Source organism: Zootoca vivipara, chromosome 5, assembly GCF_965207765.1.
Source record: "Zootoca vivipara chromosome 5, rZooViv2.hap1.1, whole genome shotgun sequence".
Taxonomy (NCBI): domain Eukaryota; kingdom Metazoa; phylum Chordata; class Lepidosauria; order Squamata; family Lacertidae; genus Zootoca; species Zootoca vivipara.
In genome coordinates, this window is record NC_142588.1 from 9091870 (window position 1) to 9114539 (window position 22670).

Here is a 22670-nt window from a genome sequence, read left to right on the forward strand (position 1 = left end):
TTAAGGGGGAGTGCAAACCCATCCAAAACTTGATTCCAGATTGGAGTCCCCAGCTTTGATGTCTATGGCAGATCCATTCCTTGATCTAGACCAGGATTCCAGAATTGTGTGGGCGGAGCATAGGGTTGTGTGCCTCGAGGCCTCCAGAGAAGAACACCAGTCCCTATTAAACTGAGCTAGGAAAGGGCTCTAAACTAAACCTCTTCATCTAGCAAGCCTCACTGATGGGTCACTCCCCACAACCCTGAGATCATAGCTGCCAAGTACCCTGTTTTCCCCGGGAAACCCCTGTTTTTACTTACCTTTTCCCGGTGGTCCCCCGTATCACTTCGTCTCCCGTTTTTCTCCGTTATTTTCTCCTGCCGGTGGCCATTTTTTTTCCTGATTTGCCCTTCTATGGGCACCAAAAATGGCCGCCGCTGGCTTCAAAACCAGCTTCTACGCATGAGCAGAAGTGTGTCGACGCAACTTCCGGTGTCGGCCCGCCCATTTATGGGCACCAAAAATGGCCGACACCGGAAGTCGCGTCAACGCACTTCCGGTCATGCGTAGAAGCTACTTTTGAAGCCGCCGGCGGCCATTTTTGGTGCCCATAGAAGGGCAAAGCGACACTGGAAGTTACGTCGACACAACTTCTGGTGTCACACGGCTGCCGGTCCCGGATTCTGCAGTCCGGGACTTGGAAGGTAAGCCTGAGATTAGGTTGGCCATTACTAGCTTTCAGTGAGGCAGGCCCTGCCCTGCCAACAGAGGCTCGGGAGGAATCATTACTGCCATCTTTCAAATAACCTTCCAAAAACTCTGCTGTTTAGACAGCCCTTTACAACATGACCCCCCCTCTTTCTTTTACCAACCAGTATTTACTGATGTTTTTATCGAGGCAGACTTAACCATGAGCTTATATATGGCCTTGATATGGTTCTATGAAAGTGCAAACTATTAATACTTCAGCAGATAAATGATTAAAGGCGAGATAATATGGATCCTTAAAACACCCCATAGGCAAGTTATCCACAGGGTAGGGCAGCGGTCTGCCAAGTGATCCTGAGATCCCCTTTAAAAATGACAGGGAAACTGTGCTCCCAAAAATATGCATGAGGACCGGGTGCAGTTTTTATAGCTGGCCATAGCTCCATTTGCTTGTGTTTGTGAGCCTGCATTTGCCTTTCTCGGCTCTTCTTGTCCAGCTCTAGCAAAACTACATTTCTGACATATCTCTGAGGCATCCAAGCAAGTACTGTTCTCTTGGAAGATCATGAAGATCTCATGATCTTTACGCAAGCCGAACATCAGGACCTTGGCAGATCACTCAGTGGCCTGGGTGCAAGTGAAGCAGGCAAATTGAACCATCCCCCAGGCCTGCAGTGAATCCCAGGCGCTTGCTGAGTCTTCACTCCTGCCTAAACCACGATCATGGCCACAGTCTTCTAGCACAGCCTTAACCAACCTGGCAACCTCTCTTAACATTTTGGACTACAACTCCCATAGGCCCCGGGCAGCACAGAGCTGAATTAAGTCTGTTTGGAAGTCCAAAACATCTCGAGGGCCTCCAGATTAGTGAAGTCTGACCAAGGATGATTCCTTTTCATTCTTTGCTTTAGTCTGTGTGACCATAGCTGTGTGACCATAGCTGCCTGAGAAATAAGGGACTGGACCGGAAGTAGCAGACCGGAAGTAGCGTTGCCGCCATTTTGGAACTGGGCAGAGCATGCTCAGAAGCTACTTTTGATGCTGCTCTGCCCTGTTCCAAAATGGCCGCCGCACCAGAAGTCGCGCTGCAGCCATTTTGGAACTGGGCAAAGCAGCATCAAAAGTCGCTTCTGAGCATGCTCCGCCCAGTTCCAAAATGGCCGTCACGCCAGAATAAACCGGGGGGAAACAAAAAAAATCCGTTTTTTTCGGCTGGGGACAGCTGGAAAAACGGGGGTTTCCTGGGGAATACGGGAGACTTGGCAGCTATGTGTGTGACACAACCTGAGTCTTGGCTAGATTTGGCCAGCCAAGGATATTCGCAAATAATGAGCAAATCAGCATGAAGGTGATCCTTCAGGGAGGGGTAGCCAACATTCTTCATGCTGACATGTACTAATGGGAGCCGGAGACTCATCAGTATCCTGTCTTAACCACTATAACCCTGATCCCCCAGGTGTAGCTGCAACACTTAATGGCTTGTCAGGTGCAAGTAAACTCTGAGAACTGCAGCAAATTAAAGCGAGCTCATTTTTAAAAACGAGAACATTCAGCCAAAGAAAACTTTTCAAATGAGCAGCTTTACAGGCTGCTTAAAAAATGAAAGAAAGAAACTCGGGGGGGGGGGGTGGAGGGAAGGGACACGGAATTCGGCTCCCTAGCAAAATCAGAGAGTCCCTTTTGGTCAAGTAATGCGTACATTTTTTAAAAAAAATGAGCCAAGTAGCAGTAATTCAGTCCTGTCTGACTAATGTGTGATGCAAAGATATTGTTTGGTTTACTGAAGTTGAGGTTTCTGTCTATTCTGCAGTCTTGGATCAGTAAAAACCCCGAAGCCGATGCTTACCTAAATTTGTCTAAAGTGACAGAACAAGATGAAGGCGAATATCTATGTAGAGCCAACAATTTCGTAGGCAGAGCCGAAAAATCATTTTGGCTCCACATTGACAAATCAAAACCAGGTAAACCCTCGACTCTGTCCCAAAGGCTTAGCAACTGCAAGAATGAGCTGTAAACGCTGGAAGATGCTAGTCGTTTTAAAAATTAATATTTTGTCTTCTGTCCTGTTGACTGATACTGTATGTCATGATGTCACTACTTATATTTTAAGATAATTAAATGCTTTTTTAAAAAAAAATCAGTTGCAAAGGAAAAATTCCCACATTGATGACTGTCTGGCTTTGCTCACTACATCTTTATCGCTTCGAGTTGCATGTTAATGACCTGAACTCTCATAACCTTATTTATAGATAGGCTTTACCGATTTCATTGTTCATTGAACTCTGAATATCTCCTGCACATCAAATTCAGGTATCGGGGAGGAAGAGGAAACTTCCCCTGCAGTCGAAACAACATACAGGCCAGTAGCTGAAAGATCTCTGACGGAAACTGAGAAAAAGAGGCAAGCCCATTCCTTCTCCAGCTTGCATCAGGAATCTTTCAGTAATTTGGCATGTGTGTTGAAATCACCAGAAGTGGGGAACGAGTTAACAAGTCGTTGGTTTCAAATTTTGGGTGTTTGGGTGGGTTGGGGGGAAATTCTGATCAATTTTACATTTTTAAAAAGTTAAGCTCTCTTTTTCCCGTGCTTAACTCATTACTCACATTAACTGCATTTTAATCCTTGCTCCTTGCCCTTACTTACCACGACTTACTCTCTTCTCTTCTCTTTTCTTCCCTTCTTCTTCTTCTTCTTCTTCTTCTTCTTCTTCTTCTTCTTCTTCTTCTTCTTCTTCTTCTTCTTCTTCCCTCTTTCCCAGCCATACTAACCAAAAGACAGTCATATATATGTGGAGGAAATTTTTTCATTCTTATGCTTTTGCTTGCATGCATTCTTAGTGGGACAGAGTAAGAGCCTGGTGAAGGGAACTCCTTGCTTTTTAAACAACTGGTTGTGGTAGGGCATGAGGACAAGCCACTGGCCTAGTCTCAAATATTATAATCTGCTTTTGAAATTTGCCTGAGCATCCGTGTTGCCTTCTCTGGGAATTTGGCTTTGGAATCCTGTGGGTTTCCCCCCTTCCTTCTTTATCTTGTGTATTTTTTTCTCCCCCTCTGTAGACAGCAGGTGTTAACAAAACAGATAAGGAGCTAGAAATTCTGTACTTACGCAATGTTACTTTTGAGGACGCTGGGGCATATACTTGTCTTGCTGGGAATTCTATTGGGTTTACACACCACACTGCTTGGCTGACGGTATTACCAGGTACTTTTGCTCTGTCACTTTTTTCCCCTTTCCTTTCTCAAGGGCCTCGGTGCCCACTTCCGAAATGCCAAATTCTTGAGCGATAGATGAGTGTTACTCTTATAGCCAGCTTGCGTTGAGGCACACTTCATCTTTTCTGCGATATGTAACTTGTTAACCAAGTTGGCAGGAAATGCTTCAATTTCTCACCCCGGAATGAAGTTGCGTCTCGGTGGGCAGGAGCGATGCTCATGGCTCAGTCTCAAAATGGCCATCATCTATTGAGATGCGATGCACAATTTTACCTCCATAGTACCAGCAGTTTGTTTCAGGCTATGTGCTGCTCAAGCATTTGGCATTTCTGTATCTTGACTTTATGAATTGGGTGGCTTTTAATATCGTTGAATCTAATTAAAAGTGCTTCTTTGGCTAGATTGTCCATATTTAGTTTTGGAGAACACCGAGGCCTTCTATGTCATAAATCCTACACAGTACAGCTTATAGCATTGACAGCTAATTTCCCATAATGTTCCTATAATGTTCTTGGTGGAGGCTAACTATTGCTGAACAAAATCTCTCATGCTTCCACTCCACAATCACCAGCCTTTCTAATACCTGTAGGCTTCTGTTGGGTGGGAATGTTGAAGCTCTGTTATGAATGAATGCTGCATCAAGACAGCAATTGAGAACATGTGCTCTGTGGATTCATTTTCATTAAATGCCTTTATCTCTGCTAGCTCCATAGAGTTTATTGGGTACCATTTCACCCCTGGAGCAGTATATTATTTTTCCAGTAGAGATTCGGCAGGCACAAGCAGACCTTTTGAAGACCTTTTTACGTAGATAGACCTGCCTGTGTAACTCTACATTATTATTTTTAATCAACCAATCATTTCATATTTTTTTTACTGTTTTCATGGTGTTTTAAGTTATATTGCTGTACACCGCCGTATTTTATTGTACAAATTGGCGTTGTACGAATACTTTTATTAGTAAATAATGCTTCATGTCTCTTACCTTGAAAAGCATTTTCTACAAAAACCAATCAGAAACTTCTTCTAGACAATCCAATTAAATGCTGTAGATAGTGGCAATAATAACCTCAGAATCAGGCTCAGTATTCCACCCATTTTATTACTGAGTGATGAAACAGGCTCCATGACAGCATTCCCCCAACCTGGTTTCCTCCAGATGTTTTGGACTACAGTTCCCATCAGCCCCTGGGAGCACAGCCACTCATTAACTCAGTTCCACATGTGGTAGAGCAGTAGAGTGCTTTTCAATGTCCCGGGGACACAATCCTTTATTTTTTGCTTAAACAGACTTGGATATTCCAATGATACAGAGCATATGGGAGTTTTAAGTGTATCAATAATAGAAGTTTTGTTTGTGTGTTAAGAGAGAGGGAGTTGTGGAGAGGGTAGGTGCATTTCAATGTGCTCTCTGCATATAACAGGCTGCGTTACATATCTTACGGGCCACGTACAAAAACCAGGTATTCCACAGGGTATACTTTCATTAACAAACAGTGTTAAACAAAGAACAAGGCTAAATGAAATTGTCTTACATGATCAGCCTATGCTTGGTGTGTAAGTCCTAGAAACTCTATAGATTTCCAAGCAAGACTGAAGAAACCAGAGTTTGTTTGGAAAAAATAGCCAACCAGCCAACTTTAAGCCCTTCTGTTTTACTTATGTACCATTGCAACTGAACCAAATACTTACAGTGCCTTTAGGAAACCCAAACTATCTATTCAAGAGTCTTCAGGCATACAATATGGCTAACTAAAAATACGTATTTTAGGGAAATAATGCATGTAAAACACATTTCCCCCTATGATTATTGTTGTTGTTTTTAATCTATGGGGGAAAACAGAACAAATTGCTGCAAAACTGACACAGCAATTAAATTGGTTGATCTGTTCACCCTTGTTAACGACATGACAAACCTTTGTGGCACTTAAATTCAGAACATTACTTTGAGCACAAAAACATACTTGATTTTGCCACACTTACCTAGTTCCACTCAATTGTTTTGTGGCAACTGATTGTCATAGGCATTCTGTAGAATATTAGGTGTTTGCACTTGGCCTCTAAGATACCACACAAGGCATTGTGTTGGAGAACATATGCTTTGTACTTTGCTGGGTGTTTGGGGTGTGTGGTCCAGATTTGCTAGGTATTGTCTGAATTGAAATGTTGCCTGTCTGGTGCCTGCCTGCCTCCCATTCAGACTCCTAACATATCTCTATTACTCTGCAGCGGAAAAGCGAGTTGCCGTGGACGATTCCAGCTCCCTTTATGCAGGCATCCTCAGCTATGGGACTGGCTTCGTTCTGTTCATCTTGGTGGCCGTGGTGGTGGTTATCTATAGAATTAAAAGGCCCTCCAAGAAACCGATTAACACCACTACTGTTCAGAAAGTCTCCAAGTTCCCACTCAAGAGACAGGTAACAGAAAGTAGATACAAGGTTCCTATTCCTTCCTTATATCTTTCCTTTACCTTTGCAATCTTCTATCTAGATCAGAAATTTGGCCTGGTGATTTATGTCTCTGGGAGCTCCAAGTGAGATCTTTGAATGCTGTTAGCAGAAAACGGTTTTAGCCACATATTTTACCTTTGTTTTCATGATTTAAAAACAAAACAAATGTGTAAAATATGGTCTGAAAAGCTGGTGGTGACTTAAAATGTTCTGGTTTATAGATCCTGGTTTTCTTTATTTGGTTTCGCTAAGGTCTGACCTTTATATAGTGTGTTAAACAGACCTGGTGGCTGAGAAAAAGGCGTAGACCTTTCAGAGACTGTGTTGGCATAGTTCTGTGCTAGCAAGAGAAGACACAACTGAACATGATTCTGCTCCCACTGACGTAATTTGAATACAGGATTAGGCCTCTTTCTGGTGGGTGCTGTTGTGCATATGAAGTCTACCTCTCTTTCAAATCAGAACCAGTGAAGGCGGTGAAGGTCCTGTGTGAGTGTCTGGAGGCGGTTGGAGGTTGGATGGCGGCTAACAGATTGAGGTTGAATCCTGACAAGACAGAAGTACTGTTTGTGGGGGACAGGAGGCGGGCAGGTGTGGGGGGTTCCCTGGTCCTGAATGAGGTAGCTGTGCCCCTGAAGGACCAGGTGCACAGCCTGGGAGTCATTTTGGACTCACAGCTGTCCATGGAGGCACAGGTTAATTCTGTATCCAGGGCAGCTGTTTATCAGCTCCATCTGGTACGCAGGCTGAGACCCTACCTGCCCGCAGACTGTCTCGCCAGAGTGGTGCATGCTCTAGTTATCTCTCGCTTGGACTACTGCAATGCGCTCTATGTGGGGCTGCCTTTGAAGGTGACCCGGAAACTACAATTAATCCAGAATGCGGCAGCTAGACTGGTGACTGGGAGCAGCCGCCGAGACCACAAAACACCAGTCTTGAAAGACCTGCATTGGCTCCCAGTATGTTTCCGAGCGCAATTCAAAGTGTTGGTGCTGACCTTTAAAGCCCTAAACGGCCTCAGTCCAGTATACCTGAAGGAGCGTCTCCACCTCCATCGCTCTGCCCGGACACTGAGGTCCAGTGCTGGGGGCCTTCTGGCAGTTCCCTCGCTGCAGAAGCCAAGTTTCAGGGAACCAGGCAGAGGGCCTTCTCGGTAGTGGCACCCGCCCTGTGGAACGCCCTCCCACCAGATGTCAAAAAGAAAAATAACTACCAGACTTTTAGAGGACATCTGAAGGCAGCCCTGTTTAGGGAAGCTTTTAATCTTTAAGAAATTAGTGTGTTCTAATATTTCTGTTGGAAGCTGCCCAGAGTGGCTGGGGAAACCCAGCCAGATGGGCGCGGTATAAATAATATATTATTATTATTATTATTATTATTATTATTATTATTATTATTATTATTAGTCTTGACCTCCACACTGTGTAGTAGCAGAACTGGAGGCACAGGAAGGGTCAAGTACCAGGTGTGGAGTCTGAGTCTTGGGCTGTGTGTTTTCCTATACGCTAGAAATGTTTTCTCAGGTGGGGAGATCTTGATGGGAAGCAATAGAATCTCCATTGGCAGAGGTAGATGGCTTGAGGAGCAGACCTAGGTTCTGGCATGTTGATAATGTCCAAGAGTTAGCTGCTTCACTCCAGTTAGCTGAGACAGATTATATTGCGTGTCTGCATGTTGCAGCTATTTCCCCTGTCAGCTAGCTAAACACCGTTGCTGAATTTGGGAGCTGTGCTGATTTAAAACACAGTATGAGCTTGACATTTGCATATCGAGAGGGGAAGAACCGTGTGTCCATATTGCAGATTCTTGAATGAAGCAAAGATTCTTTTGCTGTTCTCTTTCTATGACCTTGTATGCTTGCTAATAGAAGCTGTTGGCAATAACACTTCATTTGCTGTATTCAAGCAGGTATCTTTGGAGTCCAACTCCTCCATGAATTCTAACACTCCTCTAGTCAGGATCACCCGCCTTTCCTCCAGTGATGGACCAATGCTGGCCAACGTCTCAGAGCTTGAGTTGCCAGCTGACCCCAAGTGGGAACTGGCAAGATCTCGGTGAGTAAAACATAGTTTTGAGCTGGTTGGCTCTTTGCTGCTCTTATTTAGGTTATTTACTATACCACCTTTCATACAGCACTCCGAGTTACATGCTAACGTCTTTGCTTGTGTGTTTTGCTTCAGCCTGACTCTAGGAAAGCCGTTGGGCGAAGGCTGCTTTGGTCAAGTAGTAATGGCAGAAGCAATGGGGATCGATAAAGAGAAACCAAACAAGCCTATCACGGTCGCGGTCAAGATGCTGAAAGGTACTGAGAACAGAGAATGGGAAGAGCTAGACTCCCACGTCCCACGTGCCTCTGCTCTCCACGTTTCCCCTGATTTTCAGCCCTGCCCTGGTTTCCTCTGCATTGGTTTTTCCAGCTGTGCCACCTCTCAGACTTTCGGGGCCCTGCTTAGCTTGCCTACCCCTTTCCCAAACTGTCCTAGCTCTTTATAACCTTATAAAGAGGGCTACATCCTCTAGTTCGGGGTCAGCAAACTTTTTCAGCAAGGAGCCAGTCCACTGACCCTCAGACCTTGTGGGGGGCCGGACTATATTTTGAGGGGGAGGGGAATGATGCAAGAGCACCACGAGCCCTGGTGGCTGCTTACCTGTGTCTGGTGGCGGAGGGACGATGAGCGGCGTGCGAAAGGGCTCCAGAGAGGGGCTGCTTAAAATGGCGGCCACTCGAGCGCTGCTGCTGCTGGCACCAACAAAGCCCAGTCCCCTTCCTCCTCTAGGCAGGGCGGGGAGAAGCCAGGAGGAGGGAGGGAGGGAGGAGGCGGCGCCACTGCCACTGTGTGAGGGAGAGGGAGAGGGAAAGAACATGTGCAGTGGCGATCCACACGGCGACTCCCAGACCATCCACGGGCCGGATCCAGAAGGCAACTGGGCCTGATCTGGCCTTCAGGCCTTAGTTTGCCGACCCATGCTCTAGTTCTTCTGCGACACTTCCTCTAGTTTCACCTCTCAAGTGGTCTTAAAAGAAAAGAAGCCCCAATGGCTGCCTCTTGCCCCGTTTGTTTGTTTATTTCTGTCTGTATTTATTTTTAAGCTGCTGAAAGGAAGGAAATAGTAAGCAGTGTATGAGGTACAGGAATAATTTAATTCAAATTGGTGGCTCCTCATCCTTCAGCCAGAAGTCTTATATTAACATTATTAATATTATTTCCGTTGTGACAGTTTTGAATCATTGTCAGTGTTTAAACACAGGAGTAGCTCTACTTGCTGTGTTCATCCAGCTCCTTCTCCTGCTGGGTCAGCTAGTTTTATATAAAATCATATAAATTTGACACTAAAAAGCAGCAAACGAAGAACCTGGGATGTTCTTGAAGTATGTGCTCCAAAGTATGAGTAGACACGGGCTATATGGCACTGAGTGAATTCCATCCATGGCACATAATAAAACTCTGCTTTTCCTGATTCCTTCTTTTCCCTTTCCTGTACAGATGATGCCACAGACAAAGATCTTTCTGACTTAGTCTCAGAAATGGAAATGATGAAAATGATTGGGAAGCACAAGAACATCATTAATCTCTTGGGGGCCTGCACACAGGATGGTATGTTCCCAGAGCTCATGGCTGTGGCGGTTGATGAATGAAGGTGGTCATATTATACATACTGTTGCCTAGTCAGTTTTTAGTGTTTACAATTTGTATGCTCTCCCTCATGCCTCTTTGCTGCAATCTGTGAGAAGCCAAAAGTCTTCCGTTCTGGAAGAGACGTGCCAGATTGTTGTTGTTGTTGTTGTTTAGTTGTTTAGTCATGTCCGACTCTTCGTGACCCCATGGACCATAGCACGCCAGGCACTCCTGTCTTGCACTGCCTCCCACAGTTTGGTCAAACTCATGTTCGTAGCTTCGAGAACACTGTCCAACCATCTCATCCTCTGTCGTCCCCTTCTCCTAGTGCCCTCCATCTTTCCCAACATCAGGGTCTTTTCCAAGGATTCTTCTCTTCTCATGAGGTGGCCAAAGTATTGGAGCCTCAGCTTCGCGATCTGTCCTTCCAGTGAGCACTCAGGGCTGATTTCCTTAAGAATGGAGAGGTTTGATCTTCTTGCAGTCCATGGGACTCCCAAGAGTCTCCTCCAGCACCATCATTCAAAAGCATCAATTCTTCGGCGATCAGCCTTCTTTATGGTCCAGCTCTCACTTCCATACATCACTACTGGGAAAACCATAGCTTTAACTATACGGACCTTTGTAGGCAAGGTGATGTCTCTGCTTTTTAAGATGCTGTCTAGGTTTGTCATTGCTTTTCTCCCAAGAAGCAGGCGTCTTTTAATTTCGTGACTGCGGTCACCATCTGCAGTGATCAAGGAGCCCAAGAAAGTAAAATCTCTCACTGCCTCCATTTCTTCCCCTTCTATTTGCCAGGAGGTGATGGGACCAGTGGCCATGATCTTGGTTTTTTTGATGTTGATCTTCAGACCATATTTCGTGCCAGATTACCACAGTCTAAATGGGCTTCTGTTTAGTGGCTTAAATGAGTTTCATGGATGCTTTGAGTCCTCTGCTATAGACCAGGAGCAGAGGGCTTTTTTTTTTTCTGGCTGGCAGGCCAGATTGTTACCTCCCCATCCCTTGGTGGACCAAATTTGTTAGGTGGGCAGGACCTATCAAATTATACAGAGCTGCTGGCATATTTGAAAGCACCCCAGACCTTCCACCCACCTTGACACTGTCACCCTCTACTTTGGCACCATTGTTGCTGGGTTCTTTTGTGTGTTTGCTCACCCACATATCACTGGTCTTCTCACATCTACGCCTGATGTGTGGCTGGTGAGATCCAGGAGACTGCCTGCCAACAAGCTACAAAGTAAAGAGCCCAGTGTGTAAATGGCTTCTAGCCTTGATGGAGGCTCTGGTCTGCCTCCATGGTCAGAGGCAGAAATGCTTCTAAATACCAGTTGCTGAAAACCACGGGAAGGGAGAGTAGTTAAAACGTTTTTCTTGAAACAGATGACACTTTGATGTTGGTCCAGGAAAACAGGATTTCTCTTAGCTGCACTTTCTGATGAGCAGCATTGAAGTATTCTAACCCAGTTGGACCCAGATGTGCCTCTTCTCTTGTGCTTTCTCTATCTAAAATTCTTACAGTAGTCACTGCTCTGCCTAGCATTAATGCATCCCTTCTGAAGCGCTTGCCATCTAGACTCAGAGGGGGAGGAACAAGCCAGGATACATACAGTAATATCTTCTTGCCACTCATCAGAATGATAGCTTGTTGGAAAGTAGGAAAGAGTTCATTGTGGATAAAAAATAGATTGTTTTTACTCCAGGTCCTCTCTATGTCCTGGTGGAATATGCGTCAAAGGGGAACTTGCGAGAATATCTTAGAGCCCGCCGGCCGCCTGGCATGGATTACTCTTTTGATACCTGCAAGCTGCCTGAGGAACAGTTAACGTTTAAAGACTTAGTCTCCTGCGCCTACCAGGTGGCACGAGGGATGGAGTACTTGGCATCTCAGAAAGTAAGTAGCATGCAGCTTTATAAGAAACGAGGGGTTGTGCCCCTGTTTGCCAACTCCACCCAGCGCTCCATCTTCCCTAGACCTTGCGGGAGGGGAAAAACCCCAACACAAATCCCTTAGACCAGGTGCAAGGAACCTTTTGGGCTCTCTCTCCTCATAGGTCAACATTAACAGATGGGCGGGGCAATCCACATGTCCATAATGTGGTGTAATTGTGACCTCATACGATTGGTGGGTTGCCCTGCCCACCTGTCAAAACCCCAACATCAGAGGTTGAAAGGGGGAGTACAGGAAGACTTTGCAAGGCCTGCCCCTCGCTGATACTTTCAAACTTTTGCAATTCCCCTCAACTTCTCCTTCACACTCTCAACTTACCTTCCAAGTCCTGGACTGCAGAATCCGGGACCGGCAGCCGTGTGACACCGGAAGTTGCGTCGACATAACTTCCGGTGTCGCTTTGCCCTTCTATGGGCACCAAAAATGGCCGCCGTTGGCTTCAAAAGTAGCTTCTACGCATGACCGGAAGTGTGTCGACACGACTTCCGGTGTTGCCGACGGCCATCTTTGGTGCCCATAGATGGGCGGGCGACACCGGAAGTTGCGTCAACGCACTTCCGGTCATGCGCAGAAGCTACTTTTGAAGCCGCCGGTGGCCATTTTTGGTGCCCATAGAAGGGCAAATCAGAAGGGGGGGGAAATGGCCACCGGCAGGAGAAAATAACGGAGAAAAACGGGAGACGAAGTGATACGGGGGACCACCGGGAAAAGGTAAGTAAAAACAGGGGGTTTCCCGGGGAAAACGGGGTACTAGGCAGCTATGCACTCTCAAGGTTGAAGGTGCAAAAGAAAAGAGCAAGGAAGATCACCAACCTCAGCTACCCCCCACTCCCATCAACAAACGGGTTGCTACAAAGCAGTTTATTCTGCACAGAGGATTAAATGGCACCCCGTTGCCTTGAACTTAGATGATGCAGTGGCTCATAAACAATACATGGTCGTTATTTCATTTTGTAAACATCTTAATCAATGCACGTTTCTTGACACACACACCCCAAATTCTTTTTCAGTGTATCCATCGGGACTTGGCAGCTAGAAATGTTTTGGTCACAGAAGACAATGTGATGAAGATAGCTGACTTTGGCCTTGCCAGAGATGTTCACAATATTGATTATTACAAGAAGACAACCAATGTGAGTGAAAAGCTCTCAAAGATGAAGCTATTCTGGCTACTTAAAAGAGCTGGACATCTTGTGGGCATTAAATAGCTTTGCCTTGCATTCTTTTTTAGCAATTCAAGTGAAAGTGAAGCCCTGGGTTTTACTTGAATGTTCACTGTTTTCTGTTTTGTAAGTCAATAACTCAGTTGGCTTCTGAGAGAGAGATTAATTAAACTTGCTACACACATTCCGGACACCTTTCAGTTTCAAGTCCACAAACAAAACCCAATCTAATTTTGTTCAGTATTTTGAACAGGATAGGCTAGAAATAACACATTTCTTCTAAAACTAACATTAAAAACTACCCCGACTTTCAGAAAAAACATTTCTCACAAAAGCTGAGACTTAATATATATACTACAAACAGAAAAGGGATCTAACCAAGGAATTATTCAGAAGTCAAACTTCTTCAGCCATGTGATTTACAATGGTACCTCGGGTTACAGACTTCAGGTTACAGATTCCACTAACCCAGAAATAGTACCTCGGGTTAAGAGAACTTTGCTTCAGGATGAGAACAGAAATTGCGCAGTGGTGGCGCGGCGGCAGCAGAAGGCCCCATTAGATAAAGTGGTACCTCAGGTTAAGAACAATTTCAGGTTATGAACGGACCTCCAGAATGAATTAAGTTCTTAACCCAAGGTACCACTGTATTCATTTTAACTGAGAAGTAGTCACATTCTTGACTGCATCTTGCAAACACCTGAGACACAGGTGGATTCCTGCAGGTCACAGCTGCATTTCGCAATAGGTATAGCTGTACTGGGCAAGCACTCCGGGGTTTTTTTCTGGGAGTACTCAAGGTAGCGCAGTACTGGCACCATTTTTTCAAATGTTAAAAATTGGAATGAATTTCGGGAACCAAAATGCTTTTTCTGCGCAGCCTGATGAGGAGCAGTGAATAAGGTTATAGTTAATTGTTGTAGCTTGTCTTCACTTACCCCACCCCACTGCCCTGCTCGCAGTTGTGAAGAATATTCCTACACTGTGAATGGTCCGTGTCGCCATTGAGAAAAAGAGGAAAGAATAGGCCAATATAGATGTGGACTGTCCCTGGACCAAGTGACTTTTCTTCTTGAAGTTCTCGAAGTTCTTAACCTAGCTCAAGGTAGTCATCTGAACTAGCCAGATGTTTAACTGAGAATCAATCACAGTCAATCCATCATTTGAAAAATAAGACTTTAGAGTCGTCTTACCCCAAAATGGCAACTAGGCATTCTGTTTTGGAGACTGTAACCTTGATTTAAGGAGCCATTTGGCACCTAGCTTATATATCTTGAGTTTCTAACACTGCACTGTACTCAAATACAGTCGTATCTTGGAAGCCGAACGCCTTGGCTCCCGAATGATCAAAACCCGGAAGTGAGTGTTCCAGTTTTCGAATGATTTTCGGAAGCTGAACTTCCAGCGCAGCTTCCGATTGGCTGCAGGACACTCCTGCAGCCAATCGGAAGCTGCATTTAGGCTTTCGAAGGGTTCTGGGAGTCGAACGGACTCCTGGAACGCATTCTGTTTGAAAACCAAGGTACCACTGTACCATCTCGTACTGTGTTGTGTTTGTGGCTGTGAAGCCTTTGCCTCTACACTGCCTGTGTCAGGGAGGAGGGAAAGAGTATGGTTGGAGGGTTAGGAGAGAAGGGCGGCAGAGACAGCATAATGGGTAAAGGCGCTTGAGGTGAGGGATGTCGTATGACTTCAGGGCACTAAACACCTTGCACTGAATGAAGGATGCAATTAGTATGAGGAGAAAGTAATTGCGGACTGTGGGGGTCAAATAGCTTGATCAGTTTACCCGTGTTCATTATCTGTTTGGCCTGGTCACTAAGGAAAATGTTTCAGACTGGATTATAGTTGAATGTTCAGCTGGTGCCAGAATGGCTGGGTGAAATTGCTGATGGATCTTTCCTTTTCATCTCCCTAAATTACAGGGTCGGCTGCCTGTGAAATGGATGGCTCCAGAAGCATTGTTTGACCGTGTGTATACGCACCAGAGTGATGTGTAAGCATTGCCCACAATTTTAAACAGCAAAAGCAAAACACAAAGTCACAGGAACAATTGTAATGCCAAGCCGAGACGGGATCTTGTCAATATGTGCATGAATAATTTTACTTGCTCCATTCGCCGATGTAGTGGAAAACTTAACAAAGAGTAGTAGACGGGCTGTCAGCTACCTGATTAAATGCTCATCTTAATTTCAGACTAGGTGTCTGGGATTTCTATTGAGCTGCATCAACAGAGATCTGCAAGTGCTTAGTAAAAAAAAAAATGGCTCAGGCAATTAGTCATTCTATTGATGACTTGTTAGCTGTGCATGGCTGCCCAGAAACAAAACAGAAGCCCCCGCCTTCATCTCCTTTCCCAAAAGTCTCATTGAATTCTAAAACCTTTGGTTCCCAGATGGTCCTTTGGAGTGCTGCTATGGGAGATCTTCACTTTGGGAGGGTCTCCCTATCCAGGAATTCCAGTCGAGGAACTCTTCAAACTCCTAAAGGAAGGCCATCGCATGGATAAGCCAGCAAACTGCACCCATGATTTGTAAGTTGTCAATCTGGAAACAACTTCCATTTTTGTAAGACATGTTTCTGAGTCTGAGGGGAAGGGGTTGTCTTTAATTCAGCTGCTTCAGTCCCACATTCTCTCTCTCTCTCTCTCTCTCTCTGTGTGTGTGTGTGTGTGTGTGTGTGTGTGTGTGTGTTTCTTTGTGCCACCTCTACCAAATGCTGTTCATCGATCCCTGCTATGAAGGGCCTTCCTCCTGCTTTCCTGTGCACACACACAGTAAAGGTTTCTTGATGTTTTGATCGCCACGTAAGGCTATTGCTATGCCATGATTGAGAGTTGGGCTAGACTCAAAGGAGAGTGAAGTCATTCAACCAACCATGGAAACTGCATCGGATGCCTTCAAGAAAACACTATAAGAGAGACTCACTTGCAACCGCAGTTTCTATAGTTGGCTGGTTGTCTTGACTCCACGTTGAGTCTAGCCCAGGCATCCCCAATCTGTGGCCCTCCAGATGTTTTGGCCTACAACTCCCATGATCCCTAGCTAACAGGACCAGTGGTCAGGGATGATGGGAATTGTAGTACAAAACATCTGGAGGGCCGAAGTTTGGGGATGCCTGGTCTAGCCCAACTCTCAGTCATGGGAAAGACACCAAGAACTCTGGTCAATGTGAGTTTCGATTGTGGGATCGATCCCTACAACTCTCAGTCATGGCCTAGTGAACAACAGAAACCTGTTTTCCACTGGGCTTAGTTGGATTTTGAATGCTGCTTTTATGCATGGAATGATTGTGAGCCATGAGAACAATCCAAAGCACACAATATAAATGAAAAAAGTGGGAAGGGAGGAGGAAAGAAAGCATTGGTGCCCCTACTCCTTCTCTGGTCAGTGGAAGGGGCCAGGCTGGTCTCCTCCTTGACAGGACAATCTTCCCGGGGGAAAGGCAGGCAGCCTCCCAAGGGCTCTTGCACTCTGGCCATGGTGTGTCTCCCTTCAGCTTTACAGTGATGCGTAGCAATGAGTGACTGAAGCTCTTTTATATTCTTTAATTTTAAGCAGACTGCTCTTTGGTGAATCATTTGAAAGTCTGGCCGTGTGTGTGCACATACATGCATACAAACAACAGTTCCAGTCCTTTTGTCCGTTTTATATCTCTTGCTGCTATTTCGTAGGATAGCGTTTGGCTCAAACTTCGGTTTCACGGCCTTCCATTTCTTTTTGAGTGTAAGATTTTGGAGTCCCATCTGCAGTAAGCGCAACTCCCAGCCACTGGCGAATGCCCATGTACTTCCTTAACATTTGCCCTATATTCTCCCCCTTCCCCAACTTTCCCCAGGTACATGATTATGAGGGAGTGCTGGCATGCCGTACCTTCCCAGCGGCCAACCTTTAAGCAACTAGTTGAAGACCTGGATAGAATCCTGATAGTGACCTCAACTGATGTGAGTATGGCCTTACTTCCTTGCACGCTGGGGCTAATTTGCACCTGCCTCTCAAAGTTTAGATGCTTTGTTCAAACATGCTTGAGTCTTACAGTGTGAAGGGAGTAAATATGTTAACAGTCAGCCCCACAAGATAATACGTTTTTCTTTCTTTCTTTCACTTTTTAACTTCATTATAACTCGGAGAGGATACATTTGCATTGCCATTACACAACATTGAAACATCACAAATTAAATACAGTTACTTAGTTTATTTCAAACTTTTATCCCCACTCTCAGCCTTAATTCCAAAGCAATTTGCAATGAAGTCAATTCAATTCTTTTAAGAAATAAGCAAAACACAATTGATAGTAAAAGGGGGGGGGAGTAAGCATGGGCACCATAAAGACAATAAATGAATGCAAACTGTCAAAACTTGAAATACGTCTAACAGCAGTAAGCATATATTATAAAGCGCCATTAAATGCCTGCATGATAGCAGCCCTCAGCTGGTGTTTAAAGGGACTTTTGGCTGACCAGTAAAGAGAGTGGCCAGAGGGAGGGTGTCGCATAAACAGGGTGCCAAAAGTGAGAAGCCAGGTTGTATCCCAACGAGTTCTTGTGTTCTCACAAGGACTCCCATTTGCACAACAGAGCTTTTCCTCCCGCACCCCTGCACACACATCCAGATCTGTTCGAGGGCAGGATCCCCCAACCCTCTGGATCAGATTTGTTGGGGGTGCAGTGGGACCAAAGGAAAAGGGGTGAGTTCCTTTGTGCAAGTGGAAATCCTTGCGTGAACAGAACTTGGTTGGATGCCATCCCCTCCTGTCTCCTGCAGCGACCTGCTTCTTCTGCCTCAAAGGTGGGAGCTCTCTAAGCAGGATCTCTGGTGAAGGTCTTCATAACTGGGCAGGTTCATGGGAGATATATTGTGCATTGTTCCGTTGTGGGAACTGTGGGAAACTATGGGCTAACCCTATCTCTCGGGTGGGTGTCTTCTGTGGGCCCATGGGGATTCTTGCCTTCTGACCTGATTTCCCACCACCATGCCCTGAGGGGTTTGCTCTACCACTATGCCTGCAGGCCAGTGCTGGATTTAAAGGTAAAGGGACCCCTGACCATTAGGTCCAGTCCTGACCGACTCTGGGGTTGCGGCGCTCATCTCGCGTTATTGACCGAGGGAGCCGGCGTACAGCTTCCAGGTCATGTGGCCAGCATGACAAAGCTGCTTCTGGTGAACCGGAGCAGCACACGGAAACACCGTTTACCTTCCCGCTGTACTACTTATCTACTTGCACTTTGACGTGCTTTCAAACTGCTAGGTTGGCAGGAGCTGGGACTAAACAAGCTATAGCTTAGGGCCCCACTCTCTTGGGAGCCCCCCCCCAAAAAAAAAATAAAGAAAAAAACCTGGATGTACATTTCCAAAATATAAGATAAATAAATAAATAAAATAAAACCTACATACAGCAACAGTGTTTTGTGTTGTGTAGGCTCCTATGATATAAGCCTGCTAGCCTGCTCCCTAAAATATCACTGGTTTGCTTATTTCTATATACCGTATTCTGTATATGGGGTGCCTACATTCTGCATGTGCAAATGGCTTTAGATACCTATTGGGTCCATAAATTACCACATAACATATATTCAACACAAAAAAACAGTGGCAATTTGTTGTTGACAAAGGGCAGCTGGACCTATAAAGGTCCCCATGACCTTCAGTAGCTTAGGGCCTCATCAAACCTAAATCCGTCACAGCAAACTGTGTTCCCTTCTGCTTTTACCCTGCCCCATCTCGGTAAACCGCAGTGGCGTGTGGCATTGTGGGAAATGAGGTCAGCAATGCAACCACTACGGGTGCTTGGAATCCCAGTAGCCTTCACTACAGATCTTCATGGGTATTTTGCAACCAAGATGTGGAACTCCCAGATCTAACACTGGAATGAGGTATCGCTACGAACGAGCCACCGATTTCTCCCTCTCTTATTATCCATGCAATTGTTCTCCTTGCAGGAATACATTGACCTGTCTGTGCCTTTTGAGCAATATTCGCCTGCGGACCAGGATACGCAGAGTGCCTGCTCTTCAGGGGATGACTCTGTATTTGCACATGACCTTCTCTCCGACGAGCCCTGTCTCCCCAAACAGCAAGCAAAAGGCATCGTCAGGACATGATGGCAGACGCCCGCAAGGAAGAGACTCGTGAATGTACGTTTGGGGGGAGTCCGGAAGAAAAACCTGAGGGAGGATTTCATGACTCTCCTCCGTGGCGCAGAAGATTTGTAATGCCGCGAAGCCATACAAATCCCCCCGTTTGGTTATTTGAGAAAAGGAACAAGCAGCAGCGCTGTTTGGTCTGAAGGAACGAATCTTGTGCAGGTTAACAGCACCCAGGCAGACAGTGCCTTATCTAGAGGGTGCCAAACCTTCAGCCTCCAATCAGATTTCCACTGTGATTTTTCTGTGCCTGCAGTACCAGAGTGGGAAGTGGGGTTTTTTTTCCCTTTTCCAGCTTTTAAAGAGAAAAGCATGTAAAGAATGTAGGAATTCCTTTTCAGAACCCAATGAGCACATTGCAGTAATCTTTTTGGTGGGGCTCGAAAGCCTGCAAGGATGCATACATTTATGTAAATATCTTTTTGGAATATATATATTTATATATTCACCATCTGCTTTGGAGGAATTTGAAAGCCATTCTGAAGAGTTCGTCACTCTTGAAAAGTATTAGTCCACTTTAAAAGTTGCCACAATGAAGAATTAGCTGTCTCTTGCACTAGCATCAGGAACAGATTAAAATAATATATGCAGGCAGGAAATAACTTGACTGGAGATGTTGTAAGGTGTAATTTTAAAAAATGGGGGTGGGGGGCACTTTTTGTGTATGAGTGCATTGTGGTTAACTTGTTCTATATTTTTCCAGCGGGTTTCTTATATATTGTAAGCAGCGTTGGACCCAAATCTTGCTATGTGCTCTATTTATTTTCTGACTTTCCAGTGTGTTTAGAAATTACACAACGGGGCGTAAAATTTCTCGCGGTGAATTCCCACCACCTTTTCCCACAAAGGTTCTTTTCCTCTACCAGCAGATACTTGGAGAACGTAATTACGGGTACCTGTAAACAAGCTCCTTTTAACGTATCACAAAAAGTTCCTATTCGCTAGAATTGTTTTTACGTGTCTTTGCGTGTGTGTGCGGAAACCATTAATGCAGCTGATAGCCAGACTGAAAGAGAATTTCTCCAAGAAACCTTTCTATCTAGAACATACTGATTTAAGAGGGTTGGTTGTTGTTGTTTTTATCTCGCCTGCTTTCTTGTGTTTAAAAAAATTATATTTTAACATCATGTATATTTGTAAAATTATTTATAGATATTAACATATTCTGTTCCTTGGTTTAAATTGTTTAGTGTTAATGTATAATTTTTTTCACGAAATCTGAGGTTTTAACTTATTGAAAGTATGGGAAGATAAATTAACCAATATTTTTCTTCTGAGTTTGTGGGAAATATTAAAAGAATGTATAGTTGTACAGTCGTATAACAAATCACTGTTAATACTAGATTTTTCTTTTTAAAAAAAATAAAATAAACAAGTTTCCCCTGGATTGCAGTAAGTATATGCATTCTGTAATACATTAGTGTTAAATCCAAACAGATGGAAGCAGAGATTATTTTTCCTTCTGTGTAAGAACCAAGAAATCTTTCATCGCTTTTACCACTGTGCATTAAGGAAGCGGGTGGGAGAGAGTGCATTTTTTTATACTTTTTGAATGAAGGTGTTCTTTGTGGTGGAATTGATGACAGGTATGCCGGAAAGCTGAAAGTTGATTGCAAATGATGTGTGTGTTTGAGGGTTTTCCCCGCCCCCCCCTTACTAGTCCCATTTATATTTTCCTACTGGAGAAATGGGGATAAAATAATATTTAAATTATAAGTAGGGAAAGTTTGATTGTAGTCTTTGAGCCTAACATTTCGTTTGGAGGGGGGGGAATAGCTATAGTGCCCAGTTTTGTACATTGAAAAACTCCGTGTGCTAGACAATTCTGTCAAAGCACTTTCAATAACCGGGAGACATACAAAATGGAATAATACCAATAGAATTGTAAATGCTAGGACCTTTTAACTCATCCCACCACAGAGAAAGATGTCTATAGTGATGTTTCTCTCTTCCATCTCCAGATCGTAAATTTCAGTGAAGTAACAGGATAGTCCCCATCCCAGTTTGGTACTCATTCTATAATAAGGATTTTATCAAAATAGTTAATTTATAGTGAAGTTTCAAAGAGTTTTGTTTAAAATATATATATATATATATATATATATATATATATATATATATATATATATAGATAACTACTTTTTGCAATAAAGAATTATTGTATTTTCCTACAGTGTATGCTAGTTTTGTACATTCCAAGAATCTGAAAAGTTGCTGTTCAATGTACAAATGTGTGCCTGAGTTCATTTAGATATTATAAATATATAAGCATTATATATATATATAAATATATATAATTTATTGAGTTTTTACAAAGTTGTATTGTTGTAAACTTGCCCAGTCTTTTAACATTCAGCTCTTATGCAATTTTATAGCCAGGATTTTAAAAGCTTAAACTTTTCTTTAAATCTTTTTTATGATTGCTATTATTCCTGCTGATTTCACAAGCTATACGTTTACATGATTTGATATTTTGAGGAAAAGCTTCTTTATCTTCTAGTTTCTGTATTATGTTTGCTTGGCAGCTGCGGCTGTTAAAAGATGTGAAACAAACCAACATTGCTCTGCCTTTGTTTGCCTGGCCTCAAAATAAAAAAGGAAAGTTGAATGTAATTTTGCCTCTCATTTCATTTCTCAGTCTCTAACGAGTCTTTTTAAGAGCAAACCTTTGCTTTCGCATATTACATGTATCCAGTGGCATAGGAAGGTCAGGTGGTAGGCCTACCCGATGCGGGAAATTTATTGTCACCCCCCACAGTGAAATCATAGAATCATAGAATTGGAAGAGACCACAAAGGCCATCCAGTCCAACCCCCTGCCAAGCAGGAAACACCATCAAAGCATTCCTGACATATGCCTGCCAAGCCTCTGCTTAAAGACCTCCAAAGAAGGAGACTCCACCACACTCCTTGGTAGCAAATTCCACTGCTGAACAGCTCTTACTGTCAGGAAGTTCTTCCTAATGTTTAGGTGGAATCTTCTTTCTTGTAGCTTGAATCCATTGCTCCGTGTCCGCTTCTCTGGAGCAGCAGAAAACAACCTTTCTCCCTCCTCTATATGACATCCTTTTATATATTTGAACATGGCTATCATATCAGCCCTTAACCTTCTCTTCTCCAGGCTAAACATGCCCAGCTCCCTAAGCCGTTCCTCATAAGGCATCGTTTCCAGGCCTTTGACCATTTTGGTTGCCCTCTTCTGGACACGTTCCAGCTTGTCAGTATCCTTCTTGAACTGTGGTGCCCAGAACTGGACACAATACTCCAGGTGAGGTCTGACCAGAGCAAAATACAGTGGTACTATTACTTCCCTTGATCTAGACGCTATACTCCTATTGATGCAGCCCAGAATTGCATTGGCTTTTTTAGCTGCTGCATCACACTGTTGACTCATGAAATTATTAAAAGAAGAAAAAATGAGATACTTACAATTGCAAGTATT

At 44.2% G+C, this 22670-nt stretch overlaps 1 protein-coding gene across 6 annotated transcripts in view; it reads left to right on the forward strand.

Moving 5' to 3' along the window:
• The window catches only part of FGFR3 (fibroblast growth factor receptor 3), a 65986-nt gene extending 44144 nt beyond the window's left edge, over positions 1–21842 (forward strand). The window contains exons 8-18 of one of the 6 annotated variants that reach the window (XM_035138370.3): positions 2501–2651; positions 6136–6323; positions 8265–8410; positions 8537–8658; positions 9842–9952; positions 11677–11867; positions 12935–13057; positions 15013–15083; positions 15483–15620; positions 16925–17030; positions 19026–21842. In XM_035138370.3, coding sequence (XP_034994261.1) covers positions 2501–2651; positions 6136–6323; positions 8265–8410; positions 8537–8658; positions 9842–9952; positions 11677–11867; positions 12935–13057; positions 15013–15083; positions 15483–15620; positions 16925–17030; positions 19026–19187 — 1509 coding nt within the window. In that variant the 3' untranslated portion in view covers positions 19188–21842. Of the gene's footprint in view, positions 1–2500; positions 2652–3750; positions 3896–6135; positions 6330–8261; positions 8411–8536; positions 8659–9841; positions 9953–11676; positions 11868–12934; positions 13058–15012; positions 15084–15482; positions 15621–16924; positions 17031–19025 lie in introns of all 6 variants that reach the window. The other 5 variants (XM_088670007.1, XM_035138369.3, XM_088670008.1 and 2 more) reach the window with 5 other exon arrangements.
• Positions 21843–22670: the final 828 nt, after the last annotated feature.